General features: G+C 42.5%; 1 protein-coding gene across 4 annotated transcripts in view; it reads left to right on the forward strand.

Moving 5' to 3' along the window:
* The first annotated feature begins 2497 nt into the window (after window positions 1-2497).
* Window positions 2498-14841, forward strand: part of Ltbp1 (latent transforming growth factor beta binding protein 1) — a 213294-nt gene continuing 200950 nt past the window's right edge. For all 4 annotated transcript variants that reach the window (XM_055618275.1, XM_055618284.1, XM_055618293.1 and 1 more), the window contains exon 1: window positions 2498-2752. In XM_055618275.1, the coding sequence (XP_055474250.1) occupies window positions 2530-2752 (223 nt within the window). In that variant the 5' untranslated portion in view covers window positions 2498-2529. The remainder of the gene's footprint in view (window positions 2753-14841) is intronic.

A 14841-nucleotide genomic window follows, 5' to 3' on the forward strand; every position in this document is an offset into this window, starting at 1 on the left:
CCTCTTTCTCATTTCTTAAATCCCAATTTTCTTTTCTTTTTAAAAATCTATCTATCTATCCATCTATCCATCCATCCATCTATCTATCTATCTATCTATCTATCTATCTATCTATCTATCTATCTATCTATCATTTATTACAATTTATTTACTTTGTATCCCAGCTGTAGCCCCCTCCCTCATCTCTTCCCTGTCCCACCCTCCCTATCTTTTCTCCCCCATGCCCCTCCCCTAGTCCACTGATAGGGGAGGTCCTCCTCCCTTTCTATCTCACCCTAGCCTATTGGTCTCATCAGGACTGGCTTCATTGTCTTCCTCTGCGACCCCCTCCTCCCAGGGGGAAGTGATCAAAGAGTAGGCCACTGAGTCCATATCAGAGAGAGCCCCTCCCCTCTGCTCAGATGTAGTCCATAGGCAGCTCATTCTCCAATTTTTCTTTTCTTAAGATAGGGTCTGGCTATGTAGCTCTAGCTAGCTTGGTACTCATTAGGTAAAACAAACTCTCAACAATCTTCCAGCCTCAGTTTCCCAAGTTACAGGTATGCATCTTCATACCTGGCTTAAACAACCTGTCTTAGCCCATAATGTTAGGACCCCTGGAGAAGGAAAAACTTCCTTGGAAAACCGTTTGAAAAGAACTGAGGGTCTTTTTTCTTTTCCTTCCAAGAAATCATCTGAAGCAGGCCAACCCAGCTTTTAACTCTTTTAATTCTAGCCTGTGATGATGTGGCAGTTGGATTGTGAGATATGGAGACCTGCATTTGGACTAATAAGGTTCTTCAGGAACACATTTTAGTGTGTGATGAGTTTAGTGATGCTTCAAGTTGCTTCAAGAACACACTTATTGGTGGACAGGGTGAGAGCCCTGTCATGAGACATGGTCAGATCCGAGCCTGGAGGACTGTTTGATGCTTGTGATCCCATCAGTGAAGGAGAGACCACTGCAGGAAAGCCTCGGAGGTTCCACTCCAACTTTGAAATTGTAATGGTTCCTCTGGTTAAACTTTGGTTTCTAAGCTAAGGTTTGAGGCGCACCTTAATTGATTGCGAGTCTCTAGAGACATCACCCTGGATGATTTTTTTATGAAAATACAGCTCTTATCAGGCCAGAGAACTCCAGAGAGGGGAAGGAGTAAGATTGGATAGGCTGACTAAGCACTGGTCCCCTTTGGAAATTCCATGAAGATTGGCAGGATAAGGACACTGTTTCTCAGAAAACTTAAACTGTTATTCTCATTGTCACTGTCATCAGTTAACTGCCAACAGCTCTACTTAATGCTTTGGAGCTGAGAAGGAGGAAGGACCTGAATGAAAGTACCCACACAGAACTCAAAATGGGGCAGTATTCTATAGTATAGAATTCTACAGTACATATATATGTATATATGTATGTATGTATGTATAGCTGTGAAGAGCAGGTATGCTGAGGTTATGTAGTCTCAGTATAACTGTGCTGTGTCGTCAGCAGCAGCCATAAATAGTGAGTGTGGCTGTGTTCCAATAAAACTTTATTGACAAAGAGCAGTGGGTCAGGTTTGGCTTGTGGGCCATAGTTGGCCGGCCCTACATGCAGACTTTGAAAATTATGACTGGCTAGAAGATATCAGTTGCAATTCTTTCATGTTTTAGAGAAAATGGTGAAATGGAATGTAAAAAGTCACATGAGAACTGAGCCGGATTCAAAACCACAGTGCAGTTTTGGCTCAGTGCCCAGCTGTATGATACAGTGCCACCTCAACTAGCCCGTCAGATTATAGCATTGGGCTTTTAAGAAAGTATCTTGTGAATTCCTTCTTCAGGTGGTCTGTGTTCAGCGATGGTGAGAGCTCAGGCTGTTTTAACAGAGGTGACCGTCTGTCCCTATAATTGGCCCTAACTTTCTCTTTGAGGAGCCCCATGCACAGGAAAACAAAATACAGGTTTTAGGAATTCATATGTACCAATGATGCCCGAGTTGTGAGAAAGAAGTGGGCTCCTAGAGCTGCGTCATAGGATGTGATCACTTCAGCTAAGGGTGCCAGGAGATTTGAGACAGATGTTTTCAGACATGCCGCATGCCTAAAACATTTCCAGGGGTCGGGCTGCAAACAGTGACTTAATAAGTGGAGAAACGGGAAAGTATGCGCGTTGAGGACACAGGGGTTTATTCAGCACGAGGTGCAGGGCCACCCCCCCTTTGCCTCACATCTGCCTGTCGGGGTTGGCTCTTTAATGTGCCTTGCCCTGGATGTTGCTCTTTGTCTGCCCGTGAATAAAGTGCAGCATTGTGGTTAGTAATCCCACTCCAGTGACTCGACTTCAAATGTGGTTTTGGAGTGCATCCCGGAGTTCTGTTTGTTAAGCTTCCTACTCCTGTTTCAGAGACACCACTGGATAGAGAGCAGCGAGCAGTGCAGGCTTCCCTCTGCCTGAAACCTGTCGGGCTGTGGGCTCTCTCTTTCCCTCTCTTGCCCTTTTCCTTTTCTTTTTTCCTTCTTCTTTTTTTTTTTTTTTTTTTTCGGTTGAAAATTTTTTTTCCAAGGCAAGTTCATGGATACTAAGCTGATATGTTTGTTGTTCTTTCTCTGTCTGCCTCTGCTCCTAGTGAGTAACCACACTGGCCGCATCAAGGTGGTCTTCACCCCGAGCATCTGTACGGTGACCTGCACCAAGGGCAACTGTCAGAACAGCTGCCAGAAGGGGAACACCACCACTCTCATTAGTGAGAACGGCCATGCAGCCGACACCCTGACAGCCACGAACTTCCGAGTGGGTGAGTTCCCCTGTGGTCCCTAACCGTCTTTACCGCCAGTAGTTTTGCGAGATTCCAGCACTTGGATATCCGTCCGTTCGCTTGGCTGTCTCTGTTTGAACAGCTTTCTACCTCTGACAAGGAACGTGCTTCTTGTTTGAGGTCTTTGAAGCTGCTTTTTGAAATATTTTTTTTTTCAGCCTGATTTTTAACTTCTTGGGGAAATGGCAACTAGAATATTTCCTCTTGTGACTTAGCATCTCCCCAGCTGTGTGGTGAGGGGAGGGTACAGTGTGAGTTTCTAGGTGAGACCCAAAAGCCTAGCTTCCGTTGCTTGGTTTCAGCTTTTACCAGCTTATTGATAAATTCAGTTTGCATTAGATTTGACTCCTGTAACCTGGAAAGTTGTAACGAAATTAAAAGTTTTCACTTCGTAAATGATGAGGCTCCTTATTCTTTTCCCCCTAAAGACTGTCAAAATCTGGACTTCGGTTTAGGAAAGGATGCAGACTTGTTTCTTCTGCCACGTGTCTGCTCTGCATCACGAGACAGAGTTATAGATTGATGTATAAGATGAATTTGCACAAGAGAGACTAGTGGATTGCCATCAGCCCACAAAAACTTTAAATATACGCTAGTAGTTACTGACTGCGTGGACGGGATTTTTGCTTCTTTTAAAATTGTTTCTTTTCTGCATTTTTGTAAGTGGAGAAAGTACTGCGGTCTACTGAAAGCTGTCATAGTGCCATGCCATCATGCAATACAGTATTTTTGTCACTCAAAAAAAAGCCTTTTATTATTTTTTGACCAATTATGGCTTGCCATGTGTACTCAAATAATCCAGACACCCATGTTACTTTCTGAGTTACTCACAAGAATAACCGAAATGTCAGACAGATAATAACACTGGCTAGATCTGGTCTTTTTATGGAATATTGCTGTTTAGTCTTGGGAGTGTGTGTCTGAGAGGTGCAGGAAAGGGATGCTATTTCAAACTGATTTTCATCAAGACAAAATATGAAGGGCAGCCTGAAGCCCTGACTGGTGCTTAGGTTAGTCTGTGGCAATTGCAGAAACTTTAAATGAGGCTCAAGAAGTGTTATTGATCATCTGTACTTGGAAAGAAAATGTGCCTATGATTGAACAGGGTATTGTTATTTTCCTGGCTAGGGCTGGGGTACTTGGGGAGGTTTTAAGGAGGATTTAGCTTTTAGATGCCAAGTGGCATGTAGTGCTTAGTAGGCTGGGGAGCCCGCTCTCAGGCGAAGGGTGATGAGCTGATGATCAGGCAGGTAGACTAGAGTCTTGGTTCTGTTGCTGTCCGGGGAGTTCACAAGACATGCCATTTAGGACTTCGGGGACTCAGTTTTTCTCATCCCCTAAAATAAATGGGATTATATGTAGTGACTCCTAAAACTTACCTTTAAAATATTACATTGTGAGGTTTATTTATTTATCCATTTATATTTATTTATTTATTTGTTTATTTATTTTTATTGTCATATGGAGGTTCAACATAGAGCCTTGCATATTACATTCTCAGTTGTCTTATGGCTTTTAATATCAGAAGTTAATAGTATTGTTTTTTGGCCCTTTTTTTTTTTTTTTTTTAAACGAGGAGAAGAAGGGGGAAAGTAAACCTGGCAGGAGATACTAGATCTTGGTGCCTTTTCCTCTCATTTTACCTTTCTTGCTGCTTCCTCTTCGTCATCATTAGCATTGTCCGAGTCCCCTGACATTATGGCAAATGTTTACAGAAGCAATGATGAAGTAATTGAATGGGTAGTCATTTTTTTTTTTTCTGGCTTGCAGTGTATTCATTTTGAAACTAAATATTTGAAGGCATTGAGAAACGGGAAGTCTGCTTGTTAACGCACGCCGCCGCACACTTTCCTTTTTGGTGGTGGCCCAACTGTTTGGGGGCAGAGTACACATAGCTGGTTCAGAATGCAGTGCACCACACAGTTACTCACAAGAGCAGCTCAGAATCACACCCCAGCAACACCCTCCCAAAAGGATTGACATTGCAATCTGACTTTTCAAAAGTGTAAGCACAGTTGAAGGTTTTCAAATTTTTATTTACAACGAGTAGTTTCACAACGGAAATCATGAGAAATCTTTCATTTCTTTCCAATGTAATTTTAGTCTTGAATTTTAGCTCAAATATTAGCTGGCTTGATGGGCATCATTTGTAATTTATCTTTACTGAAAAGAGATGGCTTAACAAGCTTATAAAGTGTGATCCTTCAAACACACACACACACACACACACACAAACACACAAACACACAAACAAAACCCTAAAAAATTATTTGCATGCTTTAGTATTTTTTGGACTTTACTGGTGTAGTATAATTTTATTATCTATAAAGAGGAGTTTTCTAATTTATTTTCCCCCTGTATACTTTTGTATAATGTCATACATCGTTTGACAAATAGGACATGTATAGAAAATAGTATAACTTGCAGAAAGAAAATTCAATGCTCATAACTTGCTAACAACTGGCCTTGGCTTGCTATAGTTAAGGGTACTGAAGGACTTGGCCTGGAGCGCTTTTCTGAGGAAAGCCAGACAATATAATTCAGAATTCAAGAGCCCTTTGGCCTCTGTCATAGCAGCTCCTCTCTGCAGCTGTGAAGGGATGCAGCCAGAGGCAGTATGTGAGAGAGCAGTTTCTGTGCCCCAGTGGCAGTTTGTATGCAGGGTTTATCTTAAGTTCAAGTCTGCGGATCCCTGCCCCAAAGGAGCCAAAAACAGTGCAAGGAAAATCACATGAAGTTCACAGTTAGGATACCTGTAATGACACGAGCCACAGTAGAGAAAATTTGCAACATTTTTCTCATGATTTTCATTTCTTTGAGGGCAGTGGAACAAATCTTACCGTCCCCCAACTTTTGCCAGAAGGAAGCAGGCACAGACGATTAAGTGAGCTGGACTTAGACACACAGCCAGCTGCTTAGCTCAAAGTGGAACCATCGCTTTATGTCATTCACATACTTAATTCTCTGGAGTCTGACTTCTTGAAGAACCTCATGGAGTTGAAACATGTGGAAGGCTGCAGAGAGAGGTGGGGGGATGGAGAAGAAGGGAGAGTGAGAATGTCTGAATTAAGGAGGGAGACGGAGAATGTATGAGGTAGCTGAACCTCGTACTTAAGGGCCAGAATCTTGACTTAGAGCCATGCTCTGGTTCTGTGTGCTCTGTGGTCCCAGGTTACCCCATACAAACATGCAGAGGCTTGCTCTGTAGCAGGTTGTGCCTTGGATCCCTTCTTTATTCATGTGGCTTCTGAGCTGGCCTTCTGTGCTGTGCTGATGGCATGTTGGGTTGGCAGGTGTGAGAGATGCAAGTACTCCTCTACTTCTCTGGCGATGTAAACCTAATAATCTCTGCCATTGAGTGTGCAATGGGAGGATCAGGAAGTGGACTTTCTACTTAATGTGACTCTCAGAGTGAGGCCTCTGGGCTGTGGCTGTAGGTCAGTGGCAGAATGCTTGCTTAGAATGCACAAGGCCCCAGTGACCCAAAATAAATAAATATATGCATTAAAAAATAAGGAAAAGAGTGAGGCCCCATGGAGGTGATTTTCAAGAGATGCAGTACTTCTCTAGCATGAACTCACCTTGTGAGAGGAAGATGGAGGGCAGAAGATTTACACTGAGTCACACTGTCTACAAAGCAGACTTCTAATTATACTCATTTGTTTACAGTGACAGCAAGTTTATCTCTGCTTCTCTCTTTCCTCCATTTCTTTCTTTTGAAAATGAAAACTTATCTAACATTGGGCCAGTCTTTTCCATTCAATGTGGCGTTGTCAGTGGCTTTTTAATGTGTGTGTGTGTTGTGTAATGAAAATCGGATGTCTGTGAGTGAAGAAAGCAACTGAAGACTCACCGGCCTCACAGACAGAATATCACAAAAACCGCAGAACCCCATTTGATGTGCCTCATGAAGGGGCAGGAAAAGGGGCTGCAACTGCTCTGTATTGTGTTTATCCTGTGCGGTTTCTCTGAGTATTCAGAAAGGGCTCTTGTCTCATGAACACCCATGAAGTAACACCGTGAAGAAACGTGTTTGATCTTTTAGAGACCTTGTCGCCATCCGTCGTTTCATTTGCGAGAACAAGGTGGTGGCGGCCATAACCTGCAGCCGTGAGAAGCGGAGGCATTTGTCCCTGACTGAAGCAACTGTTTTGTTGCAGTGCTGCAGTACCTCCAGGTATCTTGGGTTGCTCCCTCTAACCCTGCATCACATGATTAAGCATGTGGTAGGGTCCTAGGTTTTAAACAAGGAGCCATCTTGTGTTGCTTTGTCTGACCATGTATTAGTGGCAACGCGCATGGTGGGATACTAGGTTGTACAAGATGAACAAATCATACAGCTACTGCTCCGAGGAGGAGATGACAGAGATGTATACAGAGTCCTACACAAGGCGGACCATTCTGAGCAGGAGCCTGGAAAGGAGGTGAGGCATTGCTTCCAGCTGGTGGAGGGTAATTGAAGAGGGGAGCCATGTCCCTCTCTTCCTCCATTTAGCTCCTTTCCTCAGCATATCGTCACACAGGGAGTCAGTGTATGCTGCCTGCTTGTTGACTGACAGGGCTGGAAAACTCTAAACATCATAAACTCTTCATATAAAAATCAACGAGGGGCAAAAAGTTGATGTGGGGAGGAAGAATTTTAAATCTGGTGTGAAGAAAGAAACACGATCGGTTTGTGGAACTGAGAATAGTTTTCCTTAACAATGATAAACTACGAGTCCTCCAGGGAAGTCTGACTGAGTCCACACTATGGAGCGCCTTCAGCTTTGAGCTTGGATAGTTGGACTTCCCTCTCTTGCTGCTCACTAAGGAAGCGCTCTGAAAGGTGATGCTGATACCTATCAATCATTTTAAACAAGAGAAAAAGACATGCTGCTCACTGTTTTCAGGTGGGGAACCGGTGCTTTTGGAAGGTCACTTTCTGAGATAATGGCCACCCACGGTTCTTTCTTTCACCTCATGCTCTGTGTTGGAAACCTCCCCACTTGTCCTAGAAGTCAGCTTCCTAAGACTGTGCTTCAGGAGAGGAGAGAGCAGTTCACCTTGCTGAATCCATGCTAGGAAGGTTCTCTTCCCAAGAAGGGAAGAAAATGCCTCTCGGTGAAGCAGTAAATAAACCGTCATAACAGCTCAGGGTGGGGAAAAAGAATTTTTTTTTCAACTTTGTTAAAAGTTGAACCATTCATTCTTTGCCAGCTGTATTGTGTTGGCCTCCTGAGGCTCATCCATGAAAATGCCTCTGGGTCATTCTGATTAACCAGAGACTGTATTTTCTTCCCATTAAATTTTATGGGGAATACTTTCTGGGTTTTAGAGGTGATTTGTTACAACAGTAAAACAAAGTGGTTGCCTTTCATAGGGCAATATAGAATGCCGAGAACCTTACCAAAGAAACTACTCCAAAATATATTTATTGTTGGCAGAGCATAATAGAACACACCTTTAATTCCAGCACTTCGGAGGCAGAGACAGGTGGATCTCAGTGAGTTCAAGCCTAGCTTGGTCTACATAGAGAATTCTAGGCTAGCCATCTATCTGTCTATCTATTATTTATCATCTGTCTATCATATATATATAATATATATCAATCCATTTATCTATCTATCATCTACAATTATTTCCTAATAATAAACACCATCATGCAGAATATTTCTATATTTACTTTAAATTGTATACTGTCACTAGTGGTATTCTTTTTTTTCTTTTTAAAATTTGTTTAATTTATTACAATTTATTCACTTTGTATCACAGCTGTAGGCCTTTTCCTCATCACCTCCCAGTCCCTCCCTTCCTCCCTCTTCTCCTCCCATGCCCCTTCCCCAGTCCACTGATAGGGGAGGCCCTACTCCCCTTCCATCTGACCTAGCCTATCAGGGTCTCATCAGGACTGTCTGTATTGTCTTCCTCTGTGGACTGGTAAGGCTACTGTCTACCCCACTCCCACCCCAACTCATGGGGAGATGATCAAAGAGCCAGCCACTGAGTTCATATCAGAGACAGTCCCTGTTCCCATTACTAGGAAAAACCCACTTGGAGACTGACCTGCCATGGGTGTGCAGGGGTTTTAGGTTATCTCCATGAATGGCCCTGGTTGGAATATCAGTCTCAGAAAAGACCCCTGGGCCCAGATTTTTGGATCTGTTGCTCTCCTTGTGGAAATCCATTCCCTTCCAGGTCTTTCTATTTCCCCCTTCTTTCATAAGATTCCCTGCACTCTGCCCAGAGTTTGGCTATGAGTCTCAGCATCTGCTTTAATACCCTACTGGGTAGAGTCTTTCAGAGGCCCTCCGTGATAGGCTCCTGTCCTGTTCCCTGTTTTCTCCATCTTCTGATTTCTATCCCATTTGCCTTTCTGAATGAGGATTGGTCATCTTACTCAGGTTCTTCCTTCTTACTTAGCCTCTTTAGGTGTATAGATTTTAGTATGAGTATCTTATATTATATGTCTAATATCTTATAAGTGAGTATATACCATGTGTGTCTTTCTGCTTCTAGGATACCTCATTCAGGATGATCTTTTTTAGTTCCCACCATTTACCTGCAAATTTCATGATTTCCTGTTTTTAATTGCTGAGTAGTATTCCATTGTGTAAATGTACCACAATTTCTGTATTCATTCATCAACTGAGGGACATCTGGGTTGTTTCCAAATTCTGGCTATTATGAATAATGCTGCTATGAACACCATTGAGCAAATGTAGCTGGATCTTGAGGTAGCATTATCCCTAATTGTCTGAGAAAGTGCCAGATTGATTTCCAAAGTGGTCTTAAAAGTTTACATTCCCACCAGCAATGGAGGAAGGTTCCCCTTTTTCTACATCCTCTCCAGCATGTGTTGTCACTTGAGTTTTTGATCTTAGTCATTCTGATGGGTGTAAGGTGAAATCTCAGGATCATTTTGATTTGCATTTCCCTGATGACTAAGGACATTGAGCATTTCTTCAAGTGTTTCTCTGCCATTCGATATTCCTCTATTGAGAATTCTCTGTTTAGCTCTATACCCCATTTTTTAATTGGATTACTTGATATGTTGCTTTTTAACTTCTTGAGTTCTTTATATATTCTGGATATTAGCCGTCTGTCAGATATAAGTTTGGTGAAGATCCTTTCCCAGTCTGTAGGCTGTTGTTTTGTTTTGGTGACAGTACCCTTTGCTTTACAGAAGCTTTTCAGTTTCATGAGGTCCCATTTATGATTGTTGATCTTAGAGCCTGTGCTGTTGGTGTTCTGTTCAGGAAGTTGTCTCCTGTGCCAGTGAGTTCAAAGCTCTTTCCCACTTTTTCTTCTAACAGGTTTAGTGTGTCTGGTTTTATGTTGCGGTCTTTGATCCACTTGAACTTTGGTTTTGTGCAGGGTGATAAGTATGGATCTATTTGCATTTTTCTACATGTAGATATCCAGTTAGACCAGCACCATTTTTTGAAGATGCTACCTTTTTTCAATTGTATAGTTTTGCCATCTTTGTAAAAAATCAGGTGTCCATAAGTATGTGGGTTTATTTCTGGGTCTTCTATTCGATTCCATTGATCCACCAGTCTGTTTCTATGCCAGTACTATGTAGTTTTTATTACTGTTCTATATCTATAGGATACTATATCCTATAGATACTGTTCTGTATCTATAGGATAGCTTGATATCAAGGATGGAGATAATTCCAGAAGATCTTTTATTGTAGAGGATTATTTTAGCTAGCCTGGGTTTCTTGTTATTCCACATGAAGTTGAGAATTTTTCTTTCAAGGCCTGTAAAGAATTGTGTTGGTAACTTGATGGGAATTACATTGAATGAAAGAACAATTCTTCATATAGAAGAACAAAAAACCCAGGATAACCAAAACAATCCTGTACTATAAAAGAACTTTTGGAGATGGCACCATTCCTGATTTCAAGCTGTACTACAGAGCAATAGTAGTAAAAACCACATGGCATTGGCATAAAAACAGACAGGTTGATTAATGGAATCAAATAAAAAAAAACCCACACCTATGGGCAGTTGATTTTTGACAAAGCAGCTGAAACTATACAATGAAAAAAAGATAACATCTTCAACAAATGGTGCTAGACTAACTGGATGTTTGCATGTAGAAGAATGCAAATAGATCTGTATTCATCATCCTGCATAAAACTCAAGTGCAAGTGTATCAAATACCTCAGTATAAAGCTGAATACACTAAATCTGATAGACGATAAAGTCTGGAAGAGCCTTGAACACATTGGCACAGGAGACAACTTTCTAAACAGAACATCAACAGCTCAGGCTCTAAGAAAAACAATAATAAATGGACATAAAGGACACCATCAAATGGACAAAATGGTATCCTACAGAATGGGAAAAGTTCTTCAACAAACTTACATCTTGCAGAGGGCTGATACTCAAAATATGTAAGTAACTCAGGAAACTAGACATCAACAAACCAAACATGGGGTATAGATCTAAACAGAAAATTCTTGACAGAAAAGTCTCTAATGGTTGAGAAACACTTAAAGAAATGTGTAACACCCTTAGTCATCAGGGAAATGCAAATCAGAACAACTCTGTGATTCTGTCTCACACACCCATCAGAATGGCTAAGATCAAGAACTCAAGTGATAACACATTCATTCGAGAGGATGTGGAGAAAGGGGAACCCTCCTCCATTGCTGGGGGAGTGCAAACACTGTGGAAATCAGTTTGGCAGTTTCTTAGAAAACTGGGAATAGTTCAGTTTCAAGACCCAGCTACACCACTACTGGGAAAATATCCAAAAGATGCTCCACTATATTACAAGGGCACTTGCTCAACTATGTTCATAGCAGCTTTATCCATAATAGCCAGAAACTGGAAACAACTTATATGTCTCTCAATGGAAGAATGAATAAAGAAAATGTGGTACATTTACACAATGGAATATTACTCAGTTATTAAAAACAATGTCATCATGAAAATTTCAGGCAAATGGTGGGAACTAGAAAAGATCATCCTGAGTGAGGTAAGCCAGACCCAGAAAGGCATGCATAGTATGTCCTCACTTATAGGTGGATGATGGCCATATGGTACAGGATGACCATGCTACAATACACAGACCCAAAGAAGCTAAGGAACAAGGAGGTTCCAAGAGGGGATGCTTGAATCTCACTGAGAAAGGAAAATAGAATAGATGTCGGGTTAGATGGAGGGAGAGAGCTATGTGGGAGGGGGGATGGGGAGGGCAACAGGAGAGGTCATGTTGTGGGAGAATATAAGGAGAGAGTTTTGGGAGAGAGATTTGAATCAGTAGTCGTGGGTGGGGGAGTCAGTATCTTGGATAAGCTAGAAATCTAGGACATTGGAAACTCCCAGGAATCTATGAGGGTGACTTCAGTTTAGACCCCTAGTAATAGGGGATATGGAATCTGAAACAGCCATTTCCTGTAACCAGAAAAGACTTCCAATGGAGGTTTAGGACACCAACCCAGCCACAAAACTTTAGACCCTCTATTAGTCCTGCCTACACGATGTGCAAGACTAAAGATCGAACAGAAATTGAGGGAATGGCCGCCCAGTGACTGGCCCATCTTAAGACCCATGCCATGAGTGCCCACCCCTGACACTATTAGTGATATTCTGCTGTACTTGCAGACAGGAATGTGTCATAGCTGACCTCTGAGAGTCTTCACCCAGCAACTGATGGAAACATATGCAGAGACTCACAGCCAAACATTAGGCAGAACTCAGGGAATCTTGTGGAATAGGGGGATGAAGGATTGAAAGAGCCAGAGAGGTCAAGGACACCACAAGGAAACCTGCAGAATCAAATAACCTGGGCTCATAGGGGCTCACAGAGACTGAACTGACAGAGAGCATGCATGGGCTGGAACTAGGCCATCTGCACATAGGTAACAGTCCTGCAGCTTGGTCTTCATGTAGGACTCCAAAAAACAAGAACTGTTTCTGACTCTGTGGCCTGCCTTTGGATCCCTTTCCCCTGCCTGGGCTGTCTTGTCTAGCTGCCATAGGAGAAGATACAACCTATCCTACTGCAACTTGATATGCCAAGGCAGGTTGATTTCTATGGGAGGCTTCCCCTCTTCTGAGGAGAAAGGGAGGATAGGGAGATGGGGGAGGGTCTGGGAGGAGAAGAGGGAGGGGAAGCTTTGATCAGGATATAAAGTAAATTCATAAATTAAAACAAACAAACAAAAAACAAAACAGGAAAACAACCAAAAAGTACAGAACCTGAAAAAAAAAAGAAAAAAATCAGAACAATTAAACAAACAAACAAACAAACAAACCAAAAACCACACAAACACACACACACACACACACACACACACACACACACACACACCTACAAAATGGCATTCATTTGTGTTGCCAACTACTTCTGGGCATGCAGCCTGTCCTGGAGTGTGGTTGATATACCCAGTAACACTCTATTGGAGAAAATTGATTTTTCATTTCCCAGCAGGTATGAACTTCAGATAGCTTCTAGGTTAGGAGCGGGTCTTTGTGTCACCTTCCGCTTTCAGTGCTGGGATTTTGTTGGTTTGAACCTATGCAGGTCCTGTGTGCTGTCACAGTCTCTGTGAGTTTAAATGTGCATCTGTCTTGTTGTGTCTTGATGATGCTGTGTCCTTGGAGTCATCTACCGTCTCTGGCTCTTACAATCCTCCACAAAGACCCTGAGTCTTGAGAGAGGGGGTTTGATAAAAACATCCCATTTAGGGCTGAGCATGAGCCTGCTTTTTATTTGTCTGAACTATAGAGAGTGTCTGAAAGGGCCTCCATTAGTGGCCTTCAGTCAGACTCAGTCTGTCATCTTGGCTTCAGTTTCAAGAACCTGTGTCTTAGACTGGATTAGTGTCTGAAGAGCAGCCTTCTACGCAGAGGAGAGAAGTAAGCAAGTCCTGTGCTCTAGTGGAAAAAATTTAAAAAATAGCGAAACGGCCCTATAATCATGACAGAGGAAACTCAGTGATTTGCACCAGAAAGTTAAGGGATTCCCATACAAAAAGCTTCACAAAATAATGTCATCTTTTTCTCCAGTTTTGTTTTATATAGGATTGGTCACATGTCAGTTTGAGGTAAGCTGGCTTTTAATAAGGGGGTGTGATTTCTTTGTGAATAAAGTGTGTGTGTGTGTGTGTGTGTGTGTGTGTGTGTGTATGTGTAGCATGTCAAAGGTAGGTCTGGCTGAAGAACAAATTCATGGAAGGGCAGTTCCAAGAGCTAGTTAAAGAGGCAGCGAGGTAACATTAAGAGGCAACATCCAGAGAAACAAGGTCATCTTTGATTGGAGAGAAAGATGCCCGGGCTGGGAAGGTGATGGGTGTCCCTGTAGTATTATCACAAAGTGCATCTGTAGCCAGAACAATTTTTAAAGCAACTTTTAGGAGAAGGAGGGCTCAGCTGTTTACTATCTGAAGAAAAGCTCATGTGATTCTTGGGTTCTTTTTAAACAATTACCTGGCCTCTGAGGCATTTTGCTAGGGCAGCCTAGAAGAAAACATGGTGTCATAGTGTGTGCCCTTTTTTACTTTGTCAGTCTGGCTAGGTAGTGTGTTCTCTGCAAGCATGTGGACTACTTTGCTGAGCTTTTTAGGACCTCCAGGATCTTCTGCCATCTGGTCCTTCGCTTTTATTATGACTGTGTGCCTTCATCCATGCTCGATGCTCTACTTCTGCCAAACTGAGCCTTGGGGTGCCAAATGTCCTCATTCTCGGGCCCTCCGTGCCTCTCCTCACATTGCTTCTTCTGCTCAGGCACGTCCCCCTACAGCCGTTCCTCCCAGCTTATCACCTGTTTCACTTCAGACAGGTGCTGGTCATTTTCAGTGTCTCCTGGTTCTCCTCTTTGTTGGCATGCCTGTTTATTCACTGTACCTGGAGCCACTTGGAAACAGAGACCCGTATGCCTCACCACAGTATCCTGGAAGCCGGCACAGCACCTCATTCTGGTGATGCTCAGTGGGGTTAATATGTCAGGGCCTGTTCCATGTGGCATGAAGAGAGCTGTCTTAATCCACTTCATTAATTCTGAGGAAATGTACAACCATGGAAGGTGAAGGATCAGTTGAATAGTCTCTCTATAGTTTAGAGAGAGGAAGGAA

The sequence above is a fragment of the Psammomys obesus genome, unplaced genomic scaffold (assembly GCF_907164565.1).
Source record: "Psammomys obesus unplaced genomic scaffold, mPsaObe1.curated_primary_1811, whole genome shotgun sequence".
Lineage (NCBI taxonomy): Eukaryota > Metazoa > Chordata > Mammalia > Rodentia > Muridae > Psammomys > Psammomys obesus.